We start from the raw sequence: 26,964 nt of genomic DNA, 5'->3' as shown, positions 1-26,964 counted from the left end.
TCCGTTTCTACCAGGGAGGAGGGCCACCTCTCTTGACTCTTCTTCTGCTCAGGTATGTGTGTACCCTTTTTTGACTCGCGTCGGGGCTTGGAGAGCTCCTAGTGGGGGAGGGTGGGGGAAAGATGGAGACCATCCCCATGTGTCATGACCAGCGGCCAGGGAGGCCTCCTTATCAGCAGTGGCAGAAAGGGCTCTGGGCAAACAGCAGCCTCCCTCCCATGTAACCTTCCCCTGGGAGAAAGAAGAGGGTGCCACACCTGGATGTGGAGGGGCTGGGGAGCAGGAGTCTTCCTGGGCTCTTGAGGATGGGTGGCCTGTGTGCATGTGTTGGGCTTGAACTTCCTGGGGAGGGATCTGGGGTGCCTTCTCTGTCTCCTGTTGAGGGGGCAGGGAGCTTGAGGCCACCTGTCAGCTGCTGCCTGGAGAGGCCTCAGTGGAAGTGGAAGCAGCAGCAGCATGTTTGGGGGTGGATGGGGCTGCCAGCAGGTGTGGCAGAAGGCCGGGGAGCAGGGACAACATCCACGGGGGGAGTATAGAGGAGGGGGGTGTTAAGAAATTATCTGCTCTGGGTGTCAAATACGCTAGGTACGCCACTGTTCTGTAGCAATGCCCATGACAACAGACTTTCTTAAAGACAATGGTGAACCTTTACCAAATAACAAGTATAGAACAGCAATAGGGAAGCTTCTGTACTTAACCACAAACACCAGACCTGACATAACAAGTGCAGTAGGGATCCTATGTAGGAAAACTAGCACACCCACACAAAAGGACTGGATTGCTGTTAAAAGGGTAGCTAGAAACTTGAAAGGGACTATGGACTTTAAGCTGAGATTGTCAGCTAATAGTGATCCAAAACTTGTGTGTTACACTGACTGGGCTGGAGACAGTTTAGACTCCAAGTCAACTAGTGGCTTCCTGTTTACCTATGGAGATGGGCCTATCTCCTGGGCTAGTCACAAGCAAGATATAATAGGATTTTCTTCTACAGAATCTGAGTACATAGCTGCTGCAGAAGTAAGCAAAGACGCCATTTGGCTTAACAGACTACTAAAGGACTTTGGAATAAGAGTACAAAGACCAATCCAGATGATGGAAGACAACCAAAGTTGTATTAGACTTTCTCAGACGGAATCACACCACGCACTAAACATATAGGGATAAAGTACCATATTGTGCGTGAGCTGACAGAGAAAGGATTCATCAAGATGAACTACTGTTCAACTACAGAGACGACAGCTGTCATCTTGACAAAGCCATTGCCAAGAGACTGTTTCCAGAGACTTCGTGTCAAGATGGGGCTGTTGGGTTCTTGCATGCCAGTTTGAGGAGGAGTGTTAGAATAAGCAAACTTGCATGTTCCCTTTAAGGGATATTTGGGAAATAGCCCATGTACCTGTTTACCAGTGATGTAACTTCCTAAAGGGTGGGGTTACCTGGCTTTCTTTTCCTCCTCCTTTGTCTGGGATTTTGGCATAGTCTCCATTAAGCTTGAGGAGAGAGAAGCATCCACATGGCTTCTCTTCTCAGATGACCATTATGATGGTCTGAGTCTTCGACCTTTCTGTCTAAGCTAGAGCCTATGTTTCCTGAACATATGAAAGGTCGTGAGTAAACATTCTTTATCTTTTACTTAAGAAGATTGTGTCTGTAATTATTTGTGTCTGAGGGAAAGGATGGACTGGTTGATTCTCAACCCGCTGCTTGCATTTATATCTCTGCTAAGAAATAGGACCACGAAACTATTCCTATTTCACACATATTTTTTAAAATACCAAACATAGAATTAGATTGTTTAGGGTCTTCCAGGGTATGCGCTGGTGAAGCTTTTCTCAGGAGATGTCTGGAGAGGTGGTGACTACAGTGAGGATCCATATAATCTATGACAATACGGGTGAAGCAGCTGAGGGAGTAAGCCTCTTATGGGTGGCCCTCTGTGCTGACCTCATTGTGGGATAATATAAATCCCCCCCCCAAAATAAACCAATGCCCGTCATCCTTGACTATAGGCCATTTTGGGTGGGACTCATGGGAGTTGTAGTCTTAACAGCATCCGGAGGGCCACAGGTTAACAACCTCTTGCCTCCAGGATTAGTCTAATTCTTTTCCTCTAGTGATGGGGGTGGCAGCTTTGGCCTTCGCTTGGGGATTGTTCAGTGTTGCTTGGGCTGTAGGACTTTCATACCATAGCATGCCATATTCTATCACTTTTGGCCACAGCATTGTACTCTGTACACAGAAGTTTTGGCTTCTTATTCATTTCCCCCCAGCTTAGCTTCTCTCCAAATGCTCTGGTAAAGTGTTTTGGAGTAACAAGTATGCTATCGGGCCGCTCACTAATATTACTGTTTCCTAAGAAAGCTCAGTTAGGCCTTTGTCCATGCAGTGCTATATTTATGTGATAATGATGTACTGCAGATAGTGGCCTTGCACTGTGATGGCAGAGACCCAGTGATATAAGGAAGGAATCCTTCAAGGCCTTACTAATCCGGTCTGAGCTTCTGGAGTAAGAGTGGCAATTAATCCTGCCATGGGACTTCTTGAAAAGGCCTGAAGAAAGCTGTGCTTGGTCATTCTAGTTTTGGTTTGGCCTGGAGGGTAAATGCAGCCTTCCAGGCTTCTCTATCTGGCCCTTGGGATGCTCCGCAGGCCACACCCTTCAACCCAGGCCACACCCCTTCACTAGCCTTGCTCTGCACCCTTGTGCTTTTGCCTGGCTGGAATGCACCCTTGAACTGTGGAGATGCCTCTTGCTTGCCTAGATGGAAAGAGGTGTGTGGGTGCAGAAGCCAATGACTTTTGTGTAGCTGGAATGTACCCTACTATATAAAGGTCCACCCACTTTTACTTCCAACCCTGCCCAACACTAGCATGCGGTCCCTGGAAGGCTGCCCATAAGGGAATGTAACCCTTGGGCTGAAAAACGTTCTGCTTACTTAGACCCTAAATATATTGTTTCACATCCATGTTTTGTGCAAGCAACCATTTAAAGCTCCACGGGCATAGGAAGGCTAGGGGGGACCAGAATCTTGGCTGAGATAGAACGGGTGGTCCCAGCGTTAAAGTAGTTCTTCCTCACAGTTTGTGTTTCTTTGGGGGCATTCAAGTGGCCTGTAACAACCTGGCAGTAGTGGCCATGAGGTAAAGCTTGATGGCAAATGAAACTATAGAGATGAACTAATTGCTTGGCTCCTGTGGACAGGAACCTCAAGATTCTAAGGAAGCAAAAAAGGAAAGCTAAACACATATGATGCCCTCACACAATTTTGACAATTCTAGTATCAGACTTACCTCCCATGCTATTAATGCTCTCAATAAATGTCTTTGCTTCACTCACATTTCCAGGAGTGGCTTTAATTAAGTTATCTTTCCATTTAGAAACTAAAGTTTCAAACAGTATGATATTAAAGTGATCATCTTCCTTTAAATCTTCAACTATTTTTATCAGTGCTGCTTTTGCCTATAATAAAATACAAAGCATATATTCAAATTGGTAATATCTGGCAATATTTGTTGGGGGTGGGATAAACAAACAGGTATTTCAGATTATTTATAACAGGCCAATACTACATTTTTATTCTGCTCCAAAGCCATACTTTACTGAACAAATATCCACAATTAGAGAAGGACAGTGAAAAGAATGCACTCTTTGGAGCTGTGGAAGGTGTAGACCCGGTACAGAGGCAATGCTGTGTAATTTCCTAAACATGATTAGGGGGTCAATAAAATCTTTCAGCTCACAAACTCTGTCCTATTCTCTACCCACCTACCCACCCACTTGTGTGTTAATTTGCCCCCTCTCATTAATTTCTGAGCTAACCCTGTTAGCGCTAGGATTGTACCAGCTTCTCCACTAACTGTGGTTGACTCTGGGTGCTTCCAGATGGGGGCCTAATATTGCAAACAGGTAATTGATATATGTAAATGAGTTTAAGGGGGGGGAGAAAACAGGCTAGTGTTTTCATGCCAATGTCATTGTGTGGATACTGAAAAAACCCTGCGTGCATGACAAACACCAATCCCACCACAATAGACACACCTATCTGGATACACATTCCAACCACAACTTACAAAGCACATGGATGGGAAGGGTTCAAGCCTGCTACTTTACATAGCAGGCTGCAGCCCTTCTTTTCCAGATCAACTGTTTTCCGATAGAAAGCTGGCTATGCGAAAAGGGAGACTGAAGCTGTAAGGGCCGCATCTTCCATCCAGTTAGGGTGGAACAGCACAAAGTAACACATGCCTTCAAACTGTTACATGGCCCATCCTGTGAGCAGTCATAAGAACATAAGAAGAGCCTGCTGGATCAGGCCAGTGGCCCATCTAGTCCAGCATCCTGTTCTCACAGTGGCCAACCAGGTGCCTGGGGGAAGCCCGCAAGCAGGACCCGAGTGCAAGAACACTCTCCCCTCCTGAGGCTTCCGGCAACTGGTTTTCAGAAGCATGCTGCCTCTGACTAGGGTGGCAGAGCACAGCCATCACGGCTAGTAGCCATTGATAGCCCTGTCCTCCATGAATTTGTCTAATCTTCTTTTAAAGCCATCCAAGCTGGTGGCCATTACTGCATCTTGTGGGAGCAAATTCCATAGTTTAACTATGCGCTGAGTAAAGAAGTACTTCCTTTTGTCTGTCCTGAATCAGTCAGGATGATTTAGTGGAAAACTGGGAGAGCTGACACCTTCCCTGTCCACCAAGTCTTCTCCTCCCATCAGTTTTTCTCCTTGCAACAATCTGGGGCTGGATTCACACTAAAGTCTCTAATTTGTGAGGAACTGCTGTACTGTATATTTCTCAGACACAATTACCATTCACAAGGGCACACTGTATGGAATACAGTGCTATATCACTCTTGTTTACATTGCCCATTGACAGAGTTGAGTTTGTAGTGTTGAGTTACCTGTTGCATTTTCCGTCCCCCCATGGAGCCACTGACATCTATTACAAAAGCAACATTCTTAGGCAGATGTGCAATATTTTGGGGGGCAAAAAAGTGTACAAAGTACCCATTGACAATCTGAAAAACAAAGATAAGATGGAAATAGTATTATTATGAGCTTTATGTACTGGCATATCAATTCAGATGACAAATAATTGGATTTACCTGTAAGTTACTAGGAGAAACTCTGTTGACATCATACTTTATGACAAAATCTCCTTGCAAGAGGGAGGTTGCACAATTCTCACAGGTTCGTTGTTGATCAAGAGTAGGACTGAATGACACATAATCCTTCTGCTAAGATTGTAAATGTATGAACAATATAGACTGTACCGAAGTTTTGCATTCATTCAGAGACCCAGGAGAACCTAATTTCCGCATTTCTTGTACTTTTTTGTTTACCTTCAAATATATTGTTAATATGTTTGGAAAACACATCAAGGAGTATTTTGGATAATATCTGGACATTGATTTTACTGTTATAAGTTTCTTACCAGAGTTCTGTGAATAAGATGACCAGTTCCCCACCTGTGAGATATATGTTCTGGTATCACTAGCTAGTCATCTCTTATTTCTCCCATATTGCATTTCCTGGGTTATGACTAAACAACCTCATCCTTTCAAGGGAAGAGTAGGGACATTGAGCTATGATCCTCAACATTTTGAGAATGACAAAAAGAGTGTTTTTGTCCTCAGAGGCAGGAATGCATATGAATGGCCTTGATAAAAGGTTGGTGACATGTGGTTGGATGCATCAAGTAGACTAGGGGTGTGGAACTGGATCCTGAACTTCTTTTGGTGCCACCCTGGGCTCCTTTTGGGAGGAAGGGTGGGATACAATTTTAATAAATAAATGCCCCCAGCTCCGGAGGTCATTTTGACAGATGAACATCATTTTGATCCCTGATGTCACATGAAGGGTTTTCCTTTGCCCACACGGTTTGAAATCAAACAGTGCAGACAAAGGCACAGGATGATCAGCAGTGTCTGTCTGCAAACCCTGCTTCCAGGGTGGTCTGAAATCAAACTATTCAGGAAAAGGTACAGGGTTTTGGAGGTACTGCCCATCAGCTGATTGGAAGCCCCTGCAAACCTCACTTTTGGCAAGGAGTCATGTCTTGACTTGCCCCATGCCTGATGCTATATATGACATCAGGCGAAGGGCGGGGTAGGTGTGGGAAATGGCCTCATAGGACAAATTATGACTCCTGCTGGGCCTAATTAGGCCTGGAGGCCAGAGGTCCCCATCTCTAGAACAGACCCATTGAAATCAATGAGATGTGAAATCAATTACATTAGTCATGCTTACTCTAAAGGTGATTAAACCTGGATCCAACCCATAATTGTTTTCCCTCAGTTCTATGGCACCATGCTAGTTCTCCACAATATCTCAAATATGGCAATCAGTACTTCTCATTAGGGATGAAGAAGGAATGTGTCCTACTCAAATTCCAAAATGGACTCAATTGATCTGATCCTGGCAGACAATGGTCTGGATCAGATCATTGGTTCACTTCAGAATTCACAATCTAGTGGGTTCCAAGGGTTTAACAACACACTTGAAAGTATTTCCAAGGTGATGAGAGGGTTGCATGCTGCCTCTGTCCCTCTCTATTTTTTCTTTAAAACTTTTGAAAACAGCATGTCTAGCTGCCCTCTGCCTGAACGGCTAGTGCACGGGCTCCATATTCCTTGAATGAAAATAGAGCAAATCCTCTTGGGAGCAATGAATCCTCCCCCCATTCCATTACTCCCAGGGGAAACTGCACAGAAAAACCACGGCTGCTCCCATAGGTAGGGGAGGGGAGAGGAATGGAGGCAGCACATAACTCTCGAACCCTTTAAGTACTTTTAACTAAGTTTTTGACTATGTGTTTCCAGGTGGATTTCCATTACAAATCCACCTCAAAACAGGATGGGACAGATGTAGTCCCATCTCCTCTGATAACTGGGATAGACTGGACTTTAATGGGTTCATCCATCCCTTTGTTGTTGTTGTTATATGCCTTCAAGTCGATTGTGACTTATGGCGACCCTATGAATCAGTGACCTCCAAGAGCATTTGTCATGTACCACCCTGTTCAGATCTTGTAAGTTCAGCTCTGTGGCTTCCTTTATGGAATCAATCCATCTCTTGTTTGGCCTTCCTCTTTTTCTACTCCCTGCTGTTTTTCCCAGCATTATGGTCTTTTCTAGTGAATCATGTCTTCTCATGATGTGTCCAAAGTATGATAACCTCAGTTTCATCATTTTAGCTTCTAGTGATAGTTCTGGTTTAATTTGTTCTAACACCCAATTAATTGTCCTTTTCGTGGTCCATGGTATGCGCAAAGCTCTCCTCCAACACCACATTTCAAATGAGTTGATTTTTCTCTTATCCACTTTTCTCACTGTCCAACTTTCACATCCATACATAGAGATCGGGAATACAGTAGGGCCCCACTCATATGGCGGGTTATGTTCCGGACCCCCGCTATAAAGCGAAAACCACTGTAAAGCGGAACTCATTGAATAGAATGGCACGCGATGCCCGAAAACCACCATAAAAGCGGAACAAGCGCCGTATGAGTGGGACTTTAGTCTAATTACGTCTAATTGAGACTGCTGTATTAGCGAATCGCTGTAAAGTGAAGTGCCGTAAAGCGGGACCCTACTGTACCATGGTCTGAATGATCCTGACTTTGGTGTTCAGTGATACATCTTTGCATTTGAGGACCTTTTCTAGTTCTCTCATAGCTACCCTCCCCAGTCCTAGCCTTCTTCTGATTTCTTGACTATTGTCTTCATCCCTACTTCTCACATATTACTACATAATGACGTATTTCCACAATTCTTTCTGTGCAAGTCTATAGAGGTGTTAGACAACCTATGTTATTTTTTTTGTCACCCTACTCTGCCTTGTGTCATACCCACCCTCCTTGACTCATGTTGGATCATTTTAAGAAGATAAAAAGCCACAGAAGAAGAAATACAGCAGATCCAGTGAGCTATATGGCCAAGGATGGATCTGAACCCATCCAAGCCCAACACTTTATATACTGCACCACATGTTAACCCTTAGGCTATACTACATCTGGTTGTTTTTCATCAAGTCTGAAAGCCTGGAGCAAGGAAGAGATTGTTATGTCTTTGTAGGAACTTGCTGGCTGCCAAGGTCAACTGGTTCCTAGGGCAACGTGAGATAAGGGCTGGAGCCAGAGCTCAGCCAGCTTCTTTGTGTTTTCTGTGTGGGGTTTTTTTGTTCTTGAAGAAGCAGCAGCTTTCTGTATGTGCTCTTGCTATGAGCCTTAATGTCCTGAGTAATGGACTCTTAATACTATGTCGTGTACTTGGATTTATTGACCAACTTATACTCTAATGTAACTGCGCTTACAACGCAAGCCGCACACATCAACAGGGTTATGGGCCCAGATCGAGCGCACGTTACAGAGTGAGTAAGTGGTCTGAGCTGCAGACTGAGTTCCAGAGAGCAGCGTGATTGATTGTGCCAGACAGAGGTGAGCGAAGATGGCTGTAAACATGTCTGGAGGCATGCACATGGAGAGACTTACGGAAAATAATTACGCCAGCTGGAAGCTGAGAATGCGGGCGTTCCTGATAAAGGAGGATTTATTTGACGTTGTTGATGCGACTCCAACAGCGGCACCAACAGCGGCCTGGAAGCGCAAAGATGAGAAGGTGCAGGCTTTTATTACCTTGGCTCTATCCGATTCTCAACTGATGTACGTGAGAGATGAACCCTCAGCCAGACGTATGTGGGACGCGTTGCAGGATTTGTCCCAGGAGTGGCAGCGGAGGCAAGAGGCGAAAAAGGCCGAGCCGAAGTAAGCTGTCAGAAGCAAGCAGGCAAACTACCAGGAGCAGCAACGGCTGAAAACTTGTTATTTCTGCGGAGCGCGTGGACATATTCAAAGAGACTGTGCAGTCAAGCAAAGAAGAAGGGATGGAGGCTGGAAGCAGAGCAGTGTGAACTTTGTCAGCGCAGAAAAGCCTCAGTTTATGGAGATGGACTGGATTTGTGACAGTGGAGCGTCCCATACACTCGTTAAAGACTTACGTTTATTGCACACATCAAAAGAAGTGCAGGACTCTGTTTTACTGGCTGATGGATCGAGACGAATTGTCAAGGCGCGAGGGATGTTGAAACTGAGTAAGATTGGCATAATTTCTGATGTATTGTATGTCCCTGAATTGTCTAATAATATTTTGTCAGTCCGAAAATTAACCAGCATTGGGCTTCCAGTGATGTTTGAAAGAGACAAATGTTTTGTGAAAAGAGGGGGTGAAATTTGCATGCAAGGGAGCCTGAAGGATTTACAGTTCGTAATAAAGAGCACTCAAGCAGAGTGTGCCATGTTAAAGGCTGAGACACATAAAGGCTGTGTGCATGATTGGCACAAAAGGCTGGGGCATGCAAATTATGAGACAATTAAGAGAACCCCAAGTCTGAGTGAAAACATGAAATTGACAGAGTGTGGGCAAATAATGGATTGTGATGCCTGCCATAAAGCAAAAGATACTATTGCACCCATAAACCGGGAGGCGAAAAGCTCGACAACCGCTCCTTACCAGCTAATCCATGTTGATTTATCAGGGCCAATAAACAGTTCACGAGGAGGTGCAAGATACTTTATGGTGGTGGTAGATCTTTTCGAGATACACTCATGTTTATTTGCTCAAGAGGAAAGATGAAGCAGAGCAGAAGCTGAGACTGTTCATTAAGAAAATTCAAACGCAACATAATGTCACAGTGAGAGCGATACGATCAGACCAAGGGGGGGAGTTTACAAGCAAAGCATTACATGCATACCTTGAAAGTGAAGGTATAGAACAACATTTCACAGCTCCATTTTCTCCGTACAGTAACGGGATAGCGGAGAGAAAAAACAGAGGGCTTCAGGAAGCTTTGAGAGCCATGATGGAGGATTCTAATCTTACACACTCTTTTTGGGGAGAATGTATTTTGTATGCGAATTATATACACAACAGGGTGTTACATAGTGCACTTGGGATGTCACCATATGAGAAACTCACTGGGAGAAAGCCGAGGGTGCAGCACATTGAGAGATTTGGAGTCCGTTGCTGGGTCCACATTCCACAGGGGAAAAGACGTGGCAAACTGGCACCTAGAGCACAGGAAGGGTTTGTGCTGGGTTTTCAGAATGCGTATTACAGAGTGTGGGTGCCACAAACACAGCAAGTTGTTCTGAGCAGAAGCATTAGAGTCTCAGACAAGCCTTGGGATCATAAACAAACAGTTATACTTGATGGGTCAGATGAAACACCAACACCAGTACCTACACCTACACAAGGGGTGAAAGTGGAAGGAACAGATATTCCACTGAAGGATGCATTAAATGAACTGATTTGGGGCAAACGTAAAACAAAGAAACGTAAGGCTGACGATATGACATATCCTGAGCAAGCCATGCCAGGAACAAGTTCAGGAGGGGGTGCAACAGGAGCTGAAGCTCCAAATCTTTTAAGATGCTCTGAGAGAGCTAACATTGGGAAACCTCCTGACAGATTTACAGTGGGTGTAGTCAGCAGCCCGGGTATGCACAAAGAAGTACAGATGGATGCAGAAACGTTATATCTGACTTGTGTACAACCAAAGTTTGATTAATAAAGTTTGAGCTTGGAAACTGTAATGTATGATGCAATGTACTGAAATGTATTACTGGATGCAAATGTATAACCATGTATTGTAGAACTGTACTGCTGAAATTGAAATGTTATAATTGCAAATGTTATAGATGCAGTCTTGATGAAAAAGTTGGGAGCTGTTAACCCTTAGGCTATACTACCTCTGGTTGTTTTTCATCAAGTCTGAAAGCCTGGAGCAAGGAAGAGATTGTTATGTCTTTGTAGGAACTTGCTGGCTGCCAAGGTCAACTGGTTCCTAGGGCAACGTGAGATAAGGGCTGGAGCCAGAGCTCAGCCAGCTTCTCTGTGTTTTCTGTGTGGGGGTTTTTTGTTCTTGAAGAAGCAGCAGCTTTCTGTATGTGCTCTTGCTATGAGCCTTAATGTCCTGAGTAAATGGACTCTTAATACTATGTCGTGTACTTGGATTTATTGACCAACTTATACTCTAATGTAACTGCGCTTACAACGCAAGCCGCACACATCAACACCACATAGGCTATCCGTTTCAATGTCAATCTTACAAATGACTTGGATAATAAAAAAATACTTTTATTTTCTTAATTTACAGACACCCCCGCCCCCTTTGATGCAGCAGTGTCAAAAGGCCTGAAATGGAGCAGGGCACTGGCAGCTTTGGCTCCAATGGATCATGGAGTTCCTGACATGCCCCTACAGCTGGCATAGCAAACCCAAAAAACTGCCCCCCCTTCAGCCAGGCTGGCATGAACTGGCAGGGCTCCAGATGCAGTGATGGATCCACTTCTCTCAGACCTTGAGTTAGGATTGCTCTATCAGTCTAATCTCAAGGTACTTAATGCTTCTTCTAGGCTGATGCATGTTAGATGAATTGAGGTTTGGGGAGATGATCATTTAAGGACTTCATAATTTATAACACATAATTGATACTCATCTTTATTTTATCTCTTGCATCTTCAGTGCTTTAATATGCTATATATGTTTATTTTTGGGAAGAGGTACTAGGATTTATTTCTGCAGAATTGTATATATCATTATAAAGCAAAATAATATCATTGCGGAATAGCACCAGATGATGACAATGACGATAACAACAACAACAATAATAATAATAAAAATGTGCCTATCATTTAGGTGCTATACAAAATGGGGGGGGGGAGAACAGTTCCCACAGATTTGATATGAAAGGACAAGCACAAAATAAATGAAGAAGAGAAAAGAAACAAAACAAAAAGACAAAGGGACTGGAGGAGAGAAGATAAAGCGGGCAAGCCACAACTGGAAGGACCAAATTCAGATTACATTCCTTGAATGACTCTCAAACAAATGCAGGCATTTTCAGAAAGAGATACACTATGGGGAAAACAGTAGGATAAAGAACTCCTTAATTTGACAACAACAACCCAATCCTAATTTTTTTAAAGTGATTGTAAATCCCAACTGGTTTCAAATGTACTTCTCTCCAAGTATCAGTATCTGTGTCCAGATCAGCATATGTGGTTATTACTACACATACCTTTTTTCCTGAGAAAGACTTCTTAACAACTGGCAGCAAGTCATTAGTGATGAATGTTCCCTCTACTTCAAGATCACTGATACCTTGGGGCTCAAAGATGTTTGCCTCAATCTACAATGTTAATTGAAGCCATAATTATACCAGTTATACCAAATGATAAGACCATAATAATACACTAGCATTTGAACAGTAAGCAAATTCACCATTTGAAAAAGGAATTGCTCTGAGTTAATTGCCGGAATAAGCTTTGAGTTCCCCAAACTCTCAGGAACTTCTAAACTGAAGCTTGAGGATCTGTTCTGGGGAAAAATTGGAAAAACACAGGAGCAAGCACACACAAATGCTTGCCCAGGTGCATGGATCAAGGCCAAATACTTGAAATGATGAGACAAAATGCTGTTTTCAAGAGATGGCATTAAATGTAAATTTAAGGCAAAACTTTATGTTGGTACACTTAATACTAAATATCACTGTGACTTTTGCAGAAGTTCCCTCCTTGATTTTCCCAATGAGAGTCAATTGTGTTTCCATCTCATGAGAAATATGCCTCCAATGCTTCACTGTTTTTCTGCACCATTAACTACTATAAGGCAACATTACCAGTGCTTGGTTGCTATAACTAAATTGATATTGGACCTTACCTCAAATGTATTGACAAGCTGTTTTGTGTTTAGTTTTATGAACAACTCATATCTTCCCAAGGTTCACTTCAACAGCTCCTCATAGGTCAACTCAAAAGTGACTTTGGTGGCTGCTGCAATATTGACTGAAACACTGAATTTTTCAGTCTTTCTTCCAGAGGCCCTTCACATGTTAACAAAGAAAACAATATATAAGATACAAATAGAACCACAAGTGTGTTTACTTTCAGAGGATTTTGTATGCTACATTCCCACTTTACAGTCTGCAGAGTGGACCAGTCATTTATAATTGTATTAAATGACAAAATAACCTTACATCCCCCCTAAAAACCTTAAAGCAAAGAAAAAGCAGCATCAAACGTGAACAATATAAAAGTCAATTAACATCCAAGCTAAAGATAAGCAATCGTAGCACATCACATAGTAGCCATACACGTCAGAGTCAAAATAATATACTGTAGCTTGGTAGTTGTATGACAGCAATGTAGATATCTCCCTCATTTGTCTGGGGTGAGCATTCCATAAATGGGGTGCCACCACTGGAAAAGCCCTTTCCCTAGTTGCCATCCTCTGCGCTTTTGAAGGTGGGACCATATCGAGTTCCTCTCCAACAAAATTTAATGAATAGACAGGTTCATAAGGGAACCAAATAGGACACTGGAAGCTTCTTTATACTCTGTCAGATCACTGGTCCATCGAGCTCAGTACTATCTACACTAATAGCGGCTCTCCAGGATTTAGTGGCATTCCCAGCCTTGCCTGGAGATGCTGGGAACTGAAACAGGGATCATCTGCATACAAAGTAGATGCTCTGTCATTGAGCTACAGCCTTTATATGTAAAACCACACACTCCGTTAATTGAATTTCTATCACGGAGGTTTGAAAGTAACATATTTTAGTTGTATAGCTTTAGCAAAGCAGCTAGAATTACTTGTGTTGTAAACCATGGGCACTATTGGTTGCATGTCACACACTGTTCAGGCAACAATCTCGTTTATGTTAATTTTTTTTTGAAAATTTGCTCATGGATATACAAGCCTATGCTATGATACATTGATTAAACTTTTATGGAGAGTGTCTTGAAGATACTGGAATTTTTGAATGCTTGTGTGGCAATTCAACTGATCGTGTTTTTTTCTCTTTAACACACGGGGCTCCACAATTAGTAGTGATGGGTAACCCAGTCCTATACATATTAACTTAAAAGAAAGTACCATTGATTTCAGTGAGACTTATTCTCAGACTTGAAGGCAGTACATTTACATTTTTATTCCCAGTAAGTTGGCATATGATTCCAGACTACCTGTCCCATGGAAATTAAGGGAAGTTTAAATCCCATTCTATTGCACACAATGGGACTTGTATTCTAGCCATCTTTACCTGGAAATAAGTCCCATTGATTTCAGTGTGACTTACTTCAAGTAAATATGCTTTCATCTAATAGTTGATATATTATGCCCATCATAAATAGTTACTCTGAATGTTTTCTGCTTGAATTCTGGCCTTTACATTTGATCTTGTGTTCATGTCTTCAACATTTCTTCATTAGAAATAAATGCTGGGGAGCAGAAATGCAATAACAAAGCTAACTGTGAGGCCTCACACTTACTTTACAAGACCTGCAGTCTTCCCACTGGAAACTGCCTGTTGATACTGTTTTTGGGCAACTTCTTTTTCCTTGATGTTTCCAGGATAGGTGACACCATCAATAGTCCTATAAGGGAATAGATAGTTAAACATTTGAATTTGTATGCAGCTAAAGTATTTTTATTTGCTGTTCTCTCCATTATATTGTTCTCTGCATGTAGTAAGCATTTAGGGCTGCAATTCTAATCCTACTTACCAGGGAGAAAGCCCCACTGAATTCAATAGGACTTCAATGTCAGAGTAGACATGGTTAGGATTGCACTGTTAGATGATAAGCAAAGGGTGTTACAAGGACTCTTCCTTCACACTACTGAGATAGAATGGGAGTCTAGGAGAAGGCCACCAATTTTGCTGCTGAGGCAGAATTGAGAAATTTATGTCAAATTCTATGGGCTCCATTCACCTCTTTCAAAGAGACAGAATGGAAATGGAGTTAATGGTTGCTCCATTCTGAAATCCTTGATATGACATTGTGCCAAAGCAACAACTCAATTTGTTGTTGTTGTTGCATGCCTTCAAGTCGCTCACGACTTATGGCGACCCTATGAATCAGCGACCTCCAGTAGCATCTGTTGTGAACCACCCTGTTCAGATCTTGTAAGTTCAGGTCTGTGGCTTCCTTTATGGAATCAATCCATCTCTTGTTTGACCTTGAGATTATGTGTTTGTTGCCCACCCACCTACCACACACACATTTATTTTCTAACAAGTTTGATCACATTTCATTTCCTTTAATTTCTATGTTCCTTCCAATATCAACATTGAATGACATAACAGTCAATTCAAAAATCAGTTCTGTTGCAAATGGCATTTGGATAGTTAGGTTTACAAGGCTGTTTACATTCATACATAAAGTACTATATAGAAGTCTTGGTAGTTGTACTGATGTGTTCTAACTAGGGGGTCAAATGACTATATACAAATAGTTGCTTGCAGTGAATATGGTAGGTGTTTCCAGGGTTTGGCCATTATACATATTTGTAAGAATAACTTTATCCAAAAAATACTTTAAAATCATCACAGGTAAAGGAAGCAACAATGACATGAAACGAATTCCTAAAATAAATTACAGACATTTCAGAGAAGCAAGAATTAATAATGGAGAACTCCAATATCTGCTGGGAGGCTTCACTAAGCATAGGACCCCCAACAAATCCCTGGAATGCCTTGCTGACAACTTTCTTTTTCAGAAGGTAGAAGAAGGAAAGAGGATATCAGCTATCCAGTACAGAAAATTTGATCAACAAGATCAAAGTAGTGGGAACTTTGGGGAAAATTGACTATTGAATGCTGGAATTCATGAACTTATGGAAAGCCAAAGGTGAGCATATTTAAGCATGCAGCTTGGATTTCGGAAAAACTGATTGCAATAAGCTCAGATAAATGCTAGATAGGATTGCATGGCTAGATATACTAATGCAGAAAGCAGCCCAGGATGGATAGGAGTTCTTGAAGAACTTACTTAAATGTACAACCACAAACAATTCATATGAAAGAGAAAACTGGAAGACATTTAAAAAAGTAAATGAGATAGCACAAAAAGCTTACTGAGGAGCTGAAAACAAAAAAGGACATGGAAGGAAGGGCAGTCACCAAGGATGAGGACAGAAGAGTAGCCTAGACTTGAAGGAGCAGTGTCTGGAAAGCAAAGGTCAGAACAGACTGAGGGGTGTGAGGAATGTTGAGCTTTTCCTTGCTGGAGGTCTTAAAGCAGAACCTGGAGAATGATCATTTGGGGATGCTCCAGCACTGGATTTCCTGCATTGTGTGTGTGTGTGTGTGTGTGTTGGAAGGGAGGGGTTGGATGGCATGTTCTACAAGGCCCTGTCCAACTCTGTGATTCTGTGACAGCTTTGTTATTAAATCTTATTGCCTTTCACATATTTCTAGACAGACCTCAAAAGTTTAGGGAAACAATGTTTTACATACATGGTAAAGTTGGTAATGAAGACTGTTTTAGGAAGCTCCACATCAAAGAAGGCTTCTTTGGACACATTGGCACGATTTACAGCTCGACTGGTGATGACGTTGCGGGAAAATCGGGAAGTGACATGGCAATCAATTTTCACCCAGTAGATTTCGATGCCTTTAGTATGCTGGAGAATGAAAGATTGACAAGCAGTTATCTCTTGTGTAACAGGATGTATATGGGGTAATGTATTTTTCCTTTTGTGACATTTTCAGCACAACATTTGAGACATAATGATAAGCCATGGTTTGTTTAATAACTATGAGTTGTCCCACAGACAATCAAACCAACCAATCATGGTTGTTTGTTGCAATACATACAAGAACATAAGAAGACACTGCTGGAGCCAACCACTGGCCCATCTAGCCTAGCATCCTGTTCTCACAGTGGCCAATCAGATGCCCTAAAGGGAAGCCCATAAGCAGGACCTGAGTGCATGAGCAGCACTCTCCTCACTTGTATTTCCAGCAACTGATATTCAGAAGCATACTGTCTCTGACAGTGGAAGTAGAACATAGCCACCATTGCTAGGTGCCGCTGATAGCTTTATCCTCCATGAACTTGTCTAATCCTCTTTTAAAGCCGTCCAAGTTGGTGCCTGTGACGCCCTTCCCTGGCTCTCCCTGTCAGGTTCCTACCTGCTCATGGTTACTGCCTGTCACTAGGCACCACCAGGGACTCCACCAGTCCAGACTGTCCTTTTTTATGGTTTCTCTCCCCGCTCTAGCATAGACCTCACCAGATCCCCCTGCAAGGCAGCACCACCAGTCCCGTCCTATAACCAGTATTCCCAGAGACTCTGCCTGAGTCTCTCTATCAGGTTACCTCTGTGACTGCGTGCTTAAGCTGTCCCACTCCCTTTGTATCAATGCAGATGATTCTGGTTTGCTCTGAATACTTGTGGTGTTATATTATCCCCTTCACCACTGCCACCATTTATTACCCTTCAGCCTTCGTATTTACCTTGCCCTCCCTTCTGGTCTGTGAAACCCCAGCCAAGGATCAGGCCTTTGGTAAACCAAATATATTTATTAAATAACAAAGATAACAAGATTACTTTATAAAGGCACTTAAGCATATGGTTTCATCTATTCCTGAGGTACTGGTCTTAGTATTAATCCGAACTCCACACTCTCCTCACATCCACCAAACTCTCCACACAATCTCCTCTCAAAAACCCACCAAAACAACCCATCAACGTCCACTCCAACGTTCACCACCCAGATTTTACTGTCATCCATCCATTTATACTCTCAGCCATTTTAAACACAGCCAATCATCCAGCATTCTACTGCCCATTCACTCCCCCCTCCTCTTTCATTCCACTTACCATGCATCTCCTAAACAAACTGCACTTACCGTATATACACTAATACAGGCACATCACAGTGCCCATCCCTGCTTCTTGTGGTAGTAAATTCCATAGTTTCACTATATGCTGGGCAAGACCACATTTTTAATTGCAGGAGAAAGGATAACGTTTACGCTGGTGGATTACTTTTGATATGTGCACTTTCTGTTTACCTACGGTATGTCTCTTAAGTTCTGCTTCTGACAGTTCAATTGTGCATACATGTCTACACAATGAGTTCAATGGGACTTACTTCCTGGTAAGTATGTACAGGATTAAATTACCTCTAAGTTATACTGTTGACAAAAAAAATTACAAAGGCAACTAGTAAAGTACTAAAGTTTGCATTTTCTTTGATGATAGAGGATTGCCATATTGATCAAAATGTGTTTTAGTTGAAAGGGGTGCTGCGTTGTTTTTTGCAGCACAACACAGGCATGCCTTCAAGCACAGCAGCAGAACGCCTGTTCAGTATTGGTGGCAACATAATCTGTAAAAAGACATTCCTTGTCTGACATGCTCTTTGAGCTTCCATTTCTTCATAACAGAAATGTATTGTAAAAGCAGCATTTCAAGTGTAAAATTTGATTTCAAGTTAATTATATGTGTGTTGGGGTATCATCATGGCTGAGGGTGGGGTGGGAGGATGTGAGATTCTGTTATGCCATTCTGTTAATCTTACAGATAAAAAAATTATTCTACTACCCTCTGTGTGTGCGTGCTTATTTTTAATGTTGTTTTAGGCTACTTAGATTTGCAGCAGCCAAGGCCAGCACCTTGTAGGCATTTATTTTTAAAAGTCACTAAAATGTAATTGTAGTGATTACATTTGAGTAAAAGTAAAGTAATCAGTTACTTTCAGAGCAACAGTAATGGTAATTACTACTTTTTTGGGCCATGTAACTGTAACTGTAATTTACTACTTTTTAAAAGTAATCTTCCAAGCTCTGGCTTTAGTTTCCTTTGGATGGGAGAGGCGCTGCAGGCTTATAATAACTTTGTAATATTGGTTTATTTACAAATATATAAGCAAAGAAAAGTATAAGGAAATAGACTCCTACAGCAGGTAGCACAATCACTAATACTGCTTCAGTTTCCCAGATGCTTCAAGTTGTGGCCAACTCCATCTAGAAACTCTCAGGTGGTTTTTATTATTATTTTTCTTGATCTACTAGGTGCCTTTAATTCCTTTTGGATGTAAGGCAGGATGAAATGAAATGGACTGCCTTCAAGTCGATCCCGACTTATGACTACCCTATGAATAGGGTTTCATGGTAAGTGGTATTCAGAGGAGGTTTACCATTGCCTCCCTCTGAGGCTAGTCCTCCCCAGCTGGCTAGGGCTTGCTCCGTTTGCCACAGCTGCACAAGCCAGCCCCTTCCTTGTCTGCAACTGCCAGCTGGGGGGCATCTGGGCTCCTTGGGACTATGCAGCTTGCCCACAGCTGCACAGGTGGCAGGGCACGTAACCCCTGAGCCACTCACTCTGGGGGTGATCTTCAGCTGGCCCTTGACACCCAGGAGACACGAGTGGGGACTTGAACTCACAAACTCTGGACAGGCTCTCCTCCCTACTGTGCTATACCAGCTGTTGGTTGCAAGGCCCAGCTTCCAAGAGGTCTTCTGTATCTTTAAAAGTTGTGCAGGGGGGAGAATTCCACCCTGTGGCTTTTCCCATTACAGTGTTGCAAGAACACCTGTACTTGGCTGACTTTCTCTTCTCCTAAAGATACAGGATCAGTCTTAGGCCCTGAACCTGGCAACCCTAGCATCTGATATAATAGAAGTTGGTGAAGAGGGTTAAGGCTATGAGCACCAACCTCTAACCTCCTTCATAATACGCCTCAGGGGGGATGGCTCCCTCTGAACTTCCTGACCATGAACTTCAGGTCTTTAGTGCCAGGTCCCAGATCTTGCCTTTCCTTTCTTCCTACCCCTTTCTCTCCAATTTTTAAAGCATTTTTTGAAAGTATTACTTTGCTTACAGATGAGCACACTGTAAAGTGCAGTGTTGGTGAGGTTGCCGTCTTCAGTTGCCCAGAAGCGCATATACGTATATACATATATATATATACACACACATATATATATATATACATATATATATATAAGTATATTTGGATTTTGTGCAAATATATGTAATGGGCCTGTGCCGTGAGTCGTTTAAATCCCTAGTAATGCCCCTGACACACTGTGATTGGGGGCTTTGTAGTCTTGCAGTGGGAGGAGCTCAGTGTAATGGAAAATGGCATTAAGAATGGGATCCTATTTGTATTGACTTAGAACTATAACTGTCACTGAACTGAGTGGGACTTATTTCTGGACCTCACTAAATAGAAATACCAACCCACTAAGGCACAAAAGTGTAAGAATAGTTTCTAACTGTGTAAATGCACCCACCAGTACAATATTATAACTATGTGAAACTGAATTGTAACTCGAGGCATGTGGATTTTCAGAACTAAAGATATATGTTCATAAGACCTCAAATGCTATGATTCATTCTACAAGTAGCTAAATTCTGTCATTATTTTGGTTTTCAGAAAATCACCTTGTAGCTAAAATTGCACTGGTTCAGCACAACTGAGACAAAAATATATGATGTAGAAATACAGCATTCTCAATATAATGAGAACACTTACTGCATCAGTAGCACTTCTTTTCTGTAAAGAAAGAAGTCAAGAAAAACAGATGAAGTATCAAAGAATAGGGATGCTATATTTCATAAGTGGTGGTTTCACATTATTCATTTCATTTCATTTCATTCATTTATTATATTTATATCCCATATTTCCTCCAATGAGCTCAAGTTTTCTCCCTCATAACAGCCCTGCAAAGTAGGGTAGGCTGTGTCACGTGACTGGCCCAAGATCACCCAAGTGAACTTCAACAGCTGAGCAAGGATCTGAATCTGGATCTCACCAGTCTTAGTCTGACATTCTGACCACTATACTACAGGGTCCATCAGATAAATCACTCAAAATAATAGGCCTGGAAGTGACGTGAAGTGAAGAGTATCCAGTTCTCCCTTTCCTGAGGTATAATCCTTCATGCCCACAACAACAGGAGATTAATTCATACGTTATAGTGGACCACGTGAAGACTGTAGAAGCAGGGAAATTATCATACCTCAGGTATCTGCAGGTCATGAATAGAATTTAGATAATGAATGCAAAAGGCCAAAGCAAGGTGAATTAGTGCTGGTTTACACAGAGATTTCGTACAGGTCTTGTGCTACTCACAGCCCCTTTTAATTTGCATGGTTCACATGACATGACTGGCAATCAGCAGCTAAAATGCAGTTTCCCCCTTTAAATCCAAAGTAAAAACATGCTGTTTTAATCTGAAAAGGGAAGGTAAAAAGGTCTCTAGTTCTGTATCTCTAGCAGCTTGATCTGATGCTTCCCCTCTCTATGCCCACTCTCCCCCCCTTTGTTAATGTCATTTCCTGACTGGCTGCTGGCTCTGTCATGAATCCCTACCGTCAAGGCACCGGGACCATGCATCAGACCCAAACCCCCACCCTTAGGGAAATGGGACTGGAACCGAAAAAACTATCACTTCACCCTTGCCAAGGCTGTGTACGCTCACAACAACCCTGCAAGGTAGAAGATAGGCTGCCACCACCCCTGTTACTGGTCCACTCAGAGCCAGGGGATCTCTGAGCCCAGGAAATAGGTAAAACCAAGATCCTATCAGGCAAGGGCCACAGTTACACTCCTTGCCAGGAACCTCTGGTTTAACACCTCAATTAGAATTAAGCTTTAACTTCTTTTCCCTCTTTGGTAGTTACGTGACTGAGAATGGCCAAGGTACTGAATCCAGAACCACCCTTTCTCTCAATGAACACACCAAGTTAAATAGAAGTAGCTTTATTCAAATATATAAGTGCACATAAAACATATAGCAGCAAGTAATCTTTTAAGACCATACACCCAACAGGGGTTTTGGTACAAACAAGAGGATTCAAAGACACAACAGGAAAATAACAACCTTTTCTAGCCTAGTACTTACACATGAGGTAGATGGTTGCAAAGGCTAGATGATTTCAGCCCTATACTTAAGGAAAAGAATCCTAACGGTCCAAGATTAATTGACCAATGAGGAATTGGCTGATGTAACCTCTTTCTAGATGTTTCTCACTTTTTCGCGCCTTCCAAGCCCCCCTCCCAACTGTGTTTCAAACTTCACAGGTCCAGGATGACCTTGAGTGCCAGGCACTTGTTAATCAGCACAGATAACCAGGTGCAGCTTGTTGAAGCTTCTCCCTAACCATCTTCAGCTGGAAAGTGAAACTCATGATTTTGCTTTGTCAGAGGCCTGTCTTTTCTAACTGTGAAATCTCCCAGAGTCCCTTGCCTGAGCCAAGATATTACTGATGAGATTTTTAATAAGTCATGAACATTTACAGGTTCATGACAGGCTCCTGTTCTGCAAGCCTGTGTGGTCATTAGGAAGCTGCGTGTTTGATCCTTTTCCTTCAGTGTGAATGAAAAGCACCATGTTTGCAGCTGGCTTTGAGCCCCCTGTGTGGACTGTGCAAAGAGAAAATGAAGGTAAAAGCAACAGTTTTACTACGATGTTTTGCTCCCATATGGATAAACCCTTACTGTGTGACGGCTAAATGGGAAAGTGAAAAACACCCATGTTCATCAGCAAACCTAGTAGAGAGAAATTGGCTCCAATCTGAATGGGAAAAAAACTAATGAAATATGTTAAAGAAAATATTTTTCTCAGTATAAGACAAATCCCGGTTACCATGAAAATCCTATTCATAGGTTCGCCATAAGTCAGAATTGACTTGAAGGCAGTCCATTTCCATTTCTAATCCCATTTTTGTGTGGAGTACCATTCGCAATGGAAACAAATACTTGAAAAAAAGTTACCCACTTGAATCTTCATGGTTCTCTCACTTAGAAAATCATGACTGCTAGTAAATATTCCTTATTATATGCTTTTCCATACATCCATTTCAAAACACATGTGATTGATAAAGTACTTTTTATTTTTCAAAAGCGGTGGCTGATGCCCATTTGGGACTAGCGGGGTAGCAGGCAAGGAGACCAACGGTAGGTGGCGCTAGAGTCAATGACAGGCATAATCAATCAGTTCTAGTTTTGTCCCCATCCTCCTCCCTGCTGAGCTCTAAAAGGACAGCACTGAGACTAGGGCTGGAACGCACTCCTGTTTATTCTATATCCAGTGTGTTCCCACTGCTGCGTTTTTAATCTGTGTACACACAGTGTTATCCAAAAATGTGTGTGTATCCTGTTATTTCTCATAAAAGGTGTGTGTGGGGGGGTTGTACTAGATAGTGATGTGTTGTTGCCCAAACCAGCTTCACCCTGACTGGTGTCCTTGAGCTAATTTAAATTTGTCTCTAGCTATGCTGTGTACAGCTTTTGCAAACTCTTCTCTTTGTTTGAGGGTGGTCCTGCACAGGTGATGCCAGCGTGGGTTTGTGTAGCAGGGGACCCTCCCATTTCTTACCTGCCCCTTGGGTCCATTTAACATTTGCTTCTTCTCTCCCTCCATCTCCCCCTCCTCCAGCACTTTCAACTTTACATTCAGAGGTGGTTAGGGATGGGCAAGGAATTCAATTCAGTTTGTATTTCAAGCTAAATCAATCAAACTTGCACTTATTCAAAGTTTGCAGTACAGTTCACCAACCAATGTTTACAAAAATGTATATGTCAGTAGAAAGTGTACATAAAAATGAATATATGAGTGAAAGTAACATACAAAAATGCATTATATGATGAGAAATTGCTTGCAGAAATGTGTGCATTAGTCAAAACTGCGTAGAAAAATGTGTTTATTAGGAGGAATTCACACTAAAATGCTGGAGAACTTTCATGAGGACTTTTTTTTATAAAAATGCAACTTGCTGCAGAAATGTGAAGAGCTGAATTTGAGATTTGAAAAATGAGAAATGGAGAGAACTGAAACTGACAGACCTTTCCATCCCTAGTGGTGATAAATGTGGCTGAACAGCCAGTTACTGATCCCGATTCATGTACGGGCCACGGGGAGTCCTAGAAGTACCACCAGGAAACATTGGATCTCCTGGATGTTTGGGGCAAGCAGAAGATTCAGAAGCAGCTCAGTTCAGGTCATTGGAACAAGGAAACTTATGAGAACATAGCACTGCAGCTGGCTGCACATGGCCACCACCACTTAGCTTCTCAGAGCTGAAAGAAAACTAAGGCACCCCATCTGGAGTACAGGAATGGTATGGCACACAATTCTAGATCTGGAAACAGCATAGTGATGTGTCCCATCTATAAAAGGCTGCATAGCATATTTAGTGGGAATGCCAACATTAAACCAAAATGGGTGCCCTGCTGCTTAAACTTTTAAAGGCAGCAGCAAGCCCATGCAGATGATAATCCTGCATGGAGAATGTCTGCTCCTGCTATTTTGGAGCATCTTCATGCCATAAACATGCAAGGCTACCTACTGGGGCACAAGAACGGTAAGTTCCACAAAAATTCTTCCCTCCCACCTCTGGAAGGTGACATGCAGTACCACCCCCTAGACCAGCCTTTCCCAACTAGTGTGCCTCCAGATGTTGTTGGACCACAATTCCCATCTTTCCTGACCATTGGCAATGCTGGCTGAGGCTGATGGGAGTTGTGGTTCAACAACAACTGGAGGCACACTGGTTGGGAAAGGCTCCCCTAGACTATTTGAAAGAAAGAAACAAGACAGGGAGGTGAGGGCTGGCTGAGGGCAGACTGTGGCCACATTCACACCCTACATTTATTCCACTATTATTCCACTTGAAACAGTCCTGGATTCTGCCAAAGAATCCTGGGAAGTGTAGTTTGTGACGACGACTGCTAAGAGTTGTTAGGAGACTCTCTTCTTCTTACAGAGCTACAGTTTGCTGGAGTGGCCAAGGCTATGTAGATGCACTGGTGGGAGTGTCAGACTGGTCCTTGTGGCCCCAACCTTGCTACCATTCTGTACCATCCCATCCCTGCCCAGGCAAGCAACAGTGACACAGTTGGTGTCGGAAAGAGGCCTCTGTGTCTTCCCCTATCATCATACTCTGCTACTGGTCTGCCTGTGATTCTCTCCACTCTCCCGCCTTAGGTTTGGTTATCCAAAGTGTGTTTGGGGCTCCAGGCTGATTAAATCAGTAGGATTTACTCCCAAGTAAACACGCATTAACTCAAGCACACACAACTAATAATTGAAGGATCAGGATTCTATGAACCTATAGTTCCAGTCTAATATCAAAAGATATATTTCTGAAGAACAGAAAGGCATTTTATAAACTTCATCTACGTACCTTGACGTTCCTGAATTGTTCTATCAAAGAATCTGAAGTTACAAGCACAAGAATTAATGCTAACAAAATATAAAATGGCAGATGCCGCCCCATCTTGAAAGACAACTGAGCAAGTCTGTGTGAGGGATCCATATTTATGGTAACACTTTACAAGCTGTCAATCAATAACCAGATGGATAACGTAGGATTAATATTCAAAAATTAGGGAAATGTCAAATATTTTTGTTGGAAGTTAGCTGCCAGTGACCAAATGGACAACACAGAATTGACATAACAAAATTAGGAAAATGGCAAATATTTGCCTTTGAAAGTTAAAAGGCATCAGAAGAAATTGATTTACAAAATATTATTGTGAAAGCCATTGACAAGTTAGAGTCCAAGGCTATAAAACCTAATCTGATCTCCTGCACTTAATCAAGTCCAGGCCTTCCTGTTCAGGTTAGCACTGTGCACTATTGCAAAGTTCACAGAAATACTGCCTTTAAAAACAACTTCTAAAGTTTGATTGGCAACTTGATGGTCCTGGGCCAAATCAGACCCCACAGTCTGATCAGAATTCAAAAACTTTCTCCTTATGTGTTAGGATTATTTTATTCTATTTATTTTTATCAAGAGAATGTCGCTGTCGCATAGCTGTAGTAGTTAGGATTAGTTAGTTTGCAAGGCTTGCTGACTCTCAAAATGTATTTATTATTTGTTGGATTTCTTACCCACCCTTCATCGCAAGGTCAAATGGCAGGCTAGAACAATAAAATATTCAATTATAAAACAAATAAAACAAGAAACGTGCAAAACCAATTAAAAACAGTTCCATATATAAAACAATTTAAAACAATTCCACTGAATAAAAATAGTTTCAGTACAGATTCAGACTGGGATAAAGATCTCCACTTAAAAGGCTTGTTGGAAGAGGAGAGTCTTCAATAAGCACTGAAAAGACATAGAGATAACACCTGTCTAATATTTAATTGGAGGGAATTGCAAACAGTAGGTGCCACCACACCAAAGGCCTGATTCCTATATTGTGCAGAACAGACCTCCTGATAAGATCATATCTGCAGAAGGCCCTCTCCTGCTGAGTGTGGTGATCAGTTGGGTATATAGGAGTGAGATGATCTTTTAAGTATCCTGGTCTCAAGCTGTATAGGCCTTTGTACAACTGAACCAGCACCTTGAACTTAGCCCAGTAAAATTTAAACACTTAGCTTAAACAATGTAAACCAAGTCACATTAATCAACTAAAGATAACTCTTCCTGTGTCATGCTTAAGAACATGGAAATGAGAGCTCAAATTCAGTAATGGAAAAGAGCAAGAATGATTTAAAGCTCCTTGGGATTTCCCAGAAGCCAATTGTTTGGGGGGGGGGGAATCAGTCTCAATGTATCATTGTTTTAGTTTAAAAATGTGCTAGTGAGAGAGATTGTTTTTTGAAATATTGTTTTTCTTGTTTGTAAGTCGCTTTGAGTTTCATTTTGGAAAAAAAGCGACTAATAAATATCATAAATGATAAGTGGTGGCTAATCAATTGCAGACTCACTTGGATGAAACGGATTATTTGGATCCATTCCAATCGGGCTTCAGGACTGGACATGGAACTGAAACAGCCTTGGTCGCCCTGGTGGATGATATGAGGGCATTAGATAGGGGAGAATTCACCTTTCTTGTCCTCCTGGATCTCTCAGCGGCTTTTGATACCGTCGACCACGGTATCCTTTTAGATCGCCTGGGGGGATTAGGAATAGGAGGCACTGTTTTGCAGTGGTTCCGTTCCTTTCTCTCCAATAGGCACCAACGAGTGGCATTGGGGGATGAGGTTTCAGACCCTTGGCCTCTCACTTGTGGAGTGCCACAGGGTTCTATCCTCTCCCCCATGCTATTCAACATCTATATGAAGCCACTGGGAGCCATCATCAGGAGATTTGGGCTGCGGTGCCACCAATATCCAGATGACACCCAGCTCTATCTCTCATTTAAATCGCCA

The 26,964-nt window shown here is 42.3% G+C and overlaps 1 protein-coding gene across 1 annotated transcript in view; it reads right to left on the bottom strand.

Annotated features, from left to right (window-relative positions):
* The window catches only part of LOC133380554 (inter-alpha-trypsin inhibitor heavy chain H3-like), an 82,968-nt gene that overhangs the window by 34,403 nt on the left and 21,601 nt on the right, over window positions 1-26,964 (bottom strand). The window contains 7 exon segments of the mRNA XM_061618013.1: window positions 3,292-3,460; window positions 4,901-5,017; window positions 5,105-5,230; window positions 12,078-12,188; window positions 12,719-12,881; window positions 14,329-14,433; window positions 16,296-16,462. Of these exon segments, the coding sequence (XP_061473997.1) occupies window positions 3,292-3,460; window positions 4,901-5,017; window positions 5,105-5,230; window positions 12,078-12,188; window positions 12,719-12,881; window positions 14,329-14,433; window positions 16,296-16,462 (958 nt within the window).

The sequence above is a fragment of the Rhineura floridana genome, chromosome 3 (genome assembly GCF_030035675.1).
Source record: "Rhineura floridana isolate rRhiFlo1 chromosome 3, rRhiFlo1.hap2, whole genome shotgun sequence".
Taxonomy (NCBI): Eukaryota; Metazoa; Chordata; class Lepidosauria; order Squamata; family Rhineuridae; genus Rhineura; species Rhineura floridana.
This window is presented reverse-complemented; position numbering and strand designations above follow the sequence as displayed.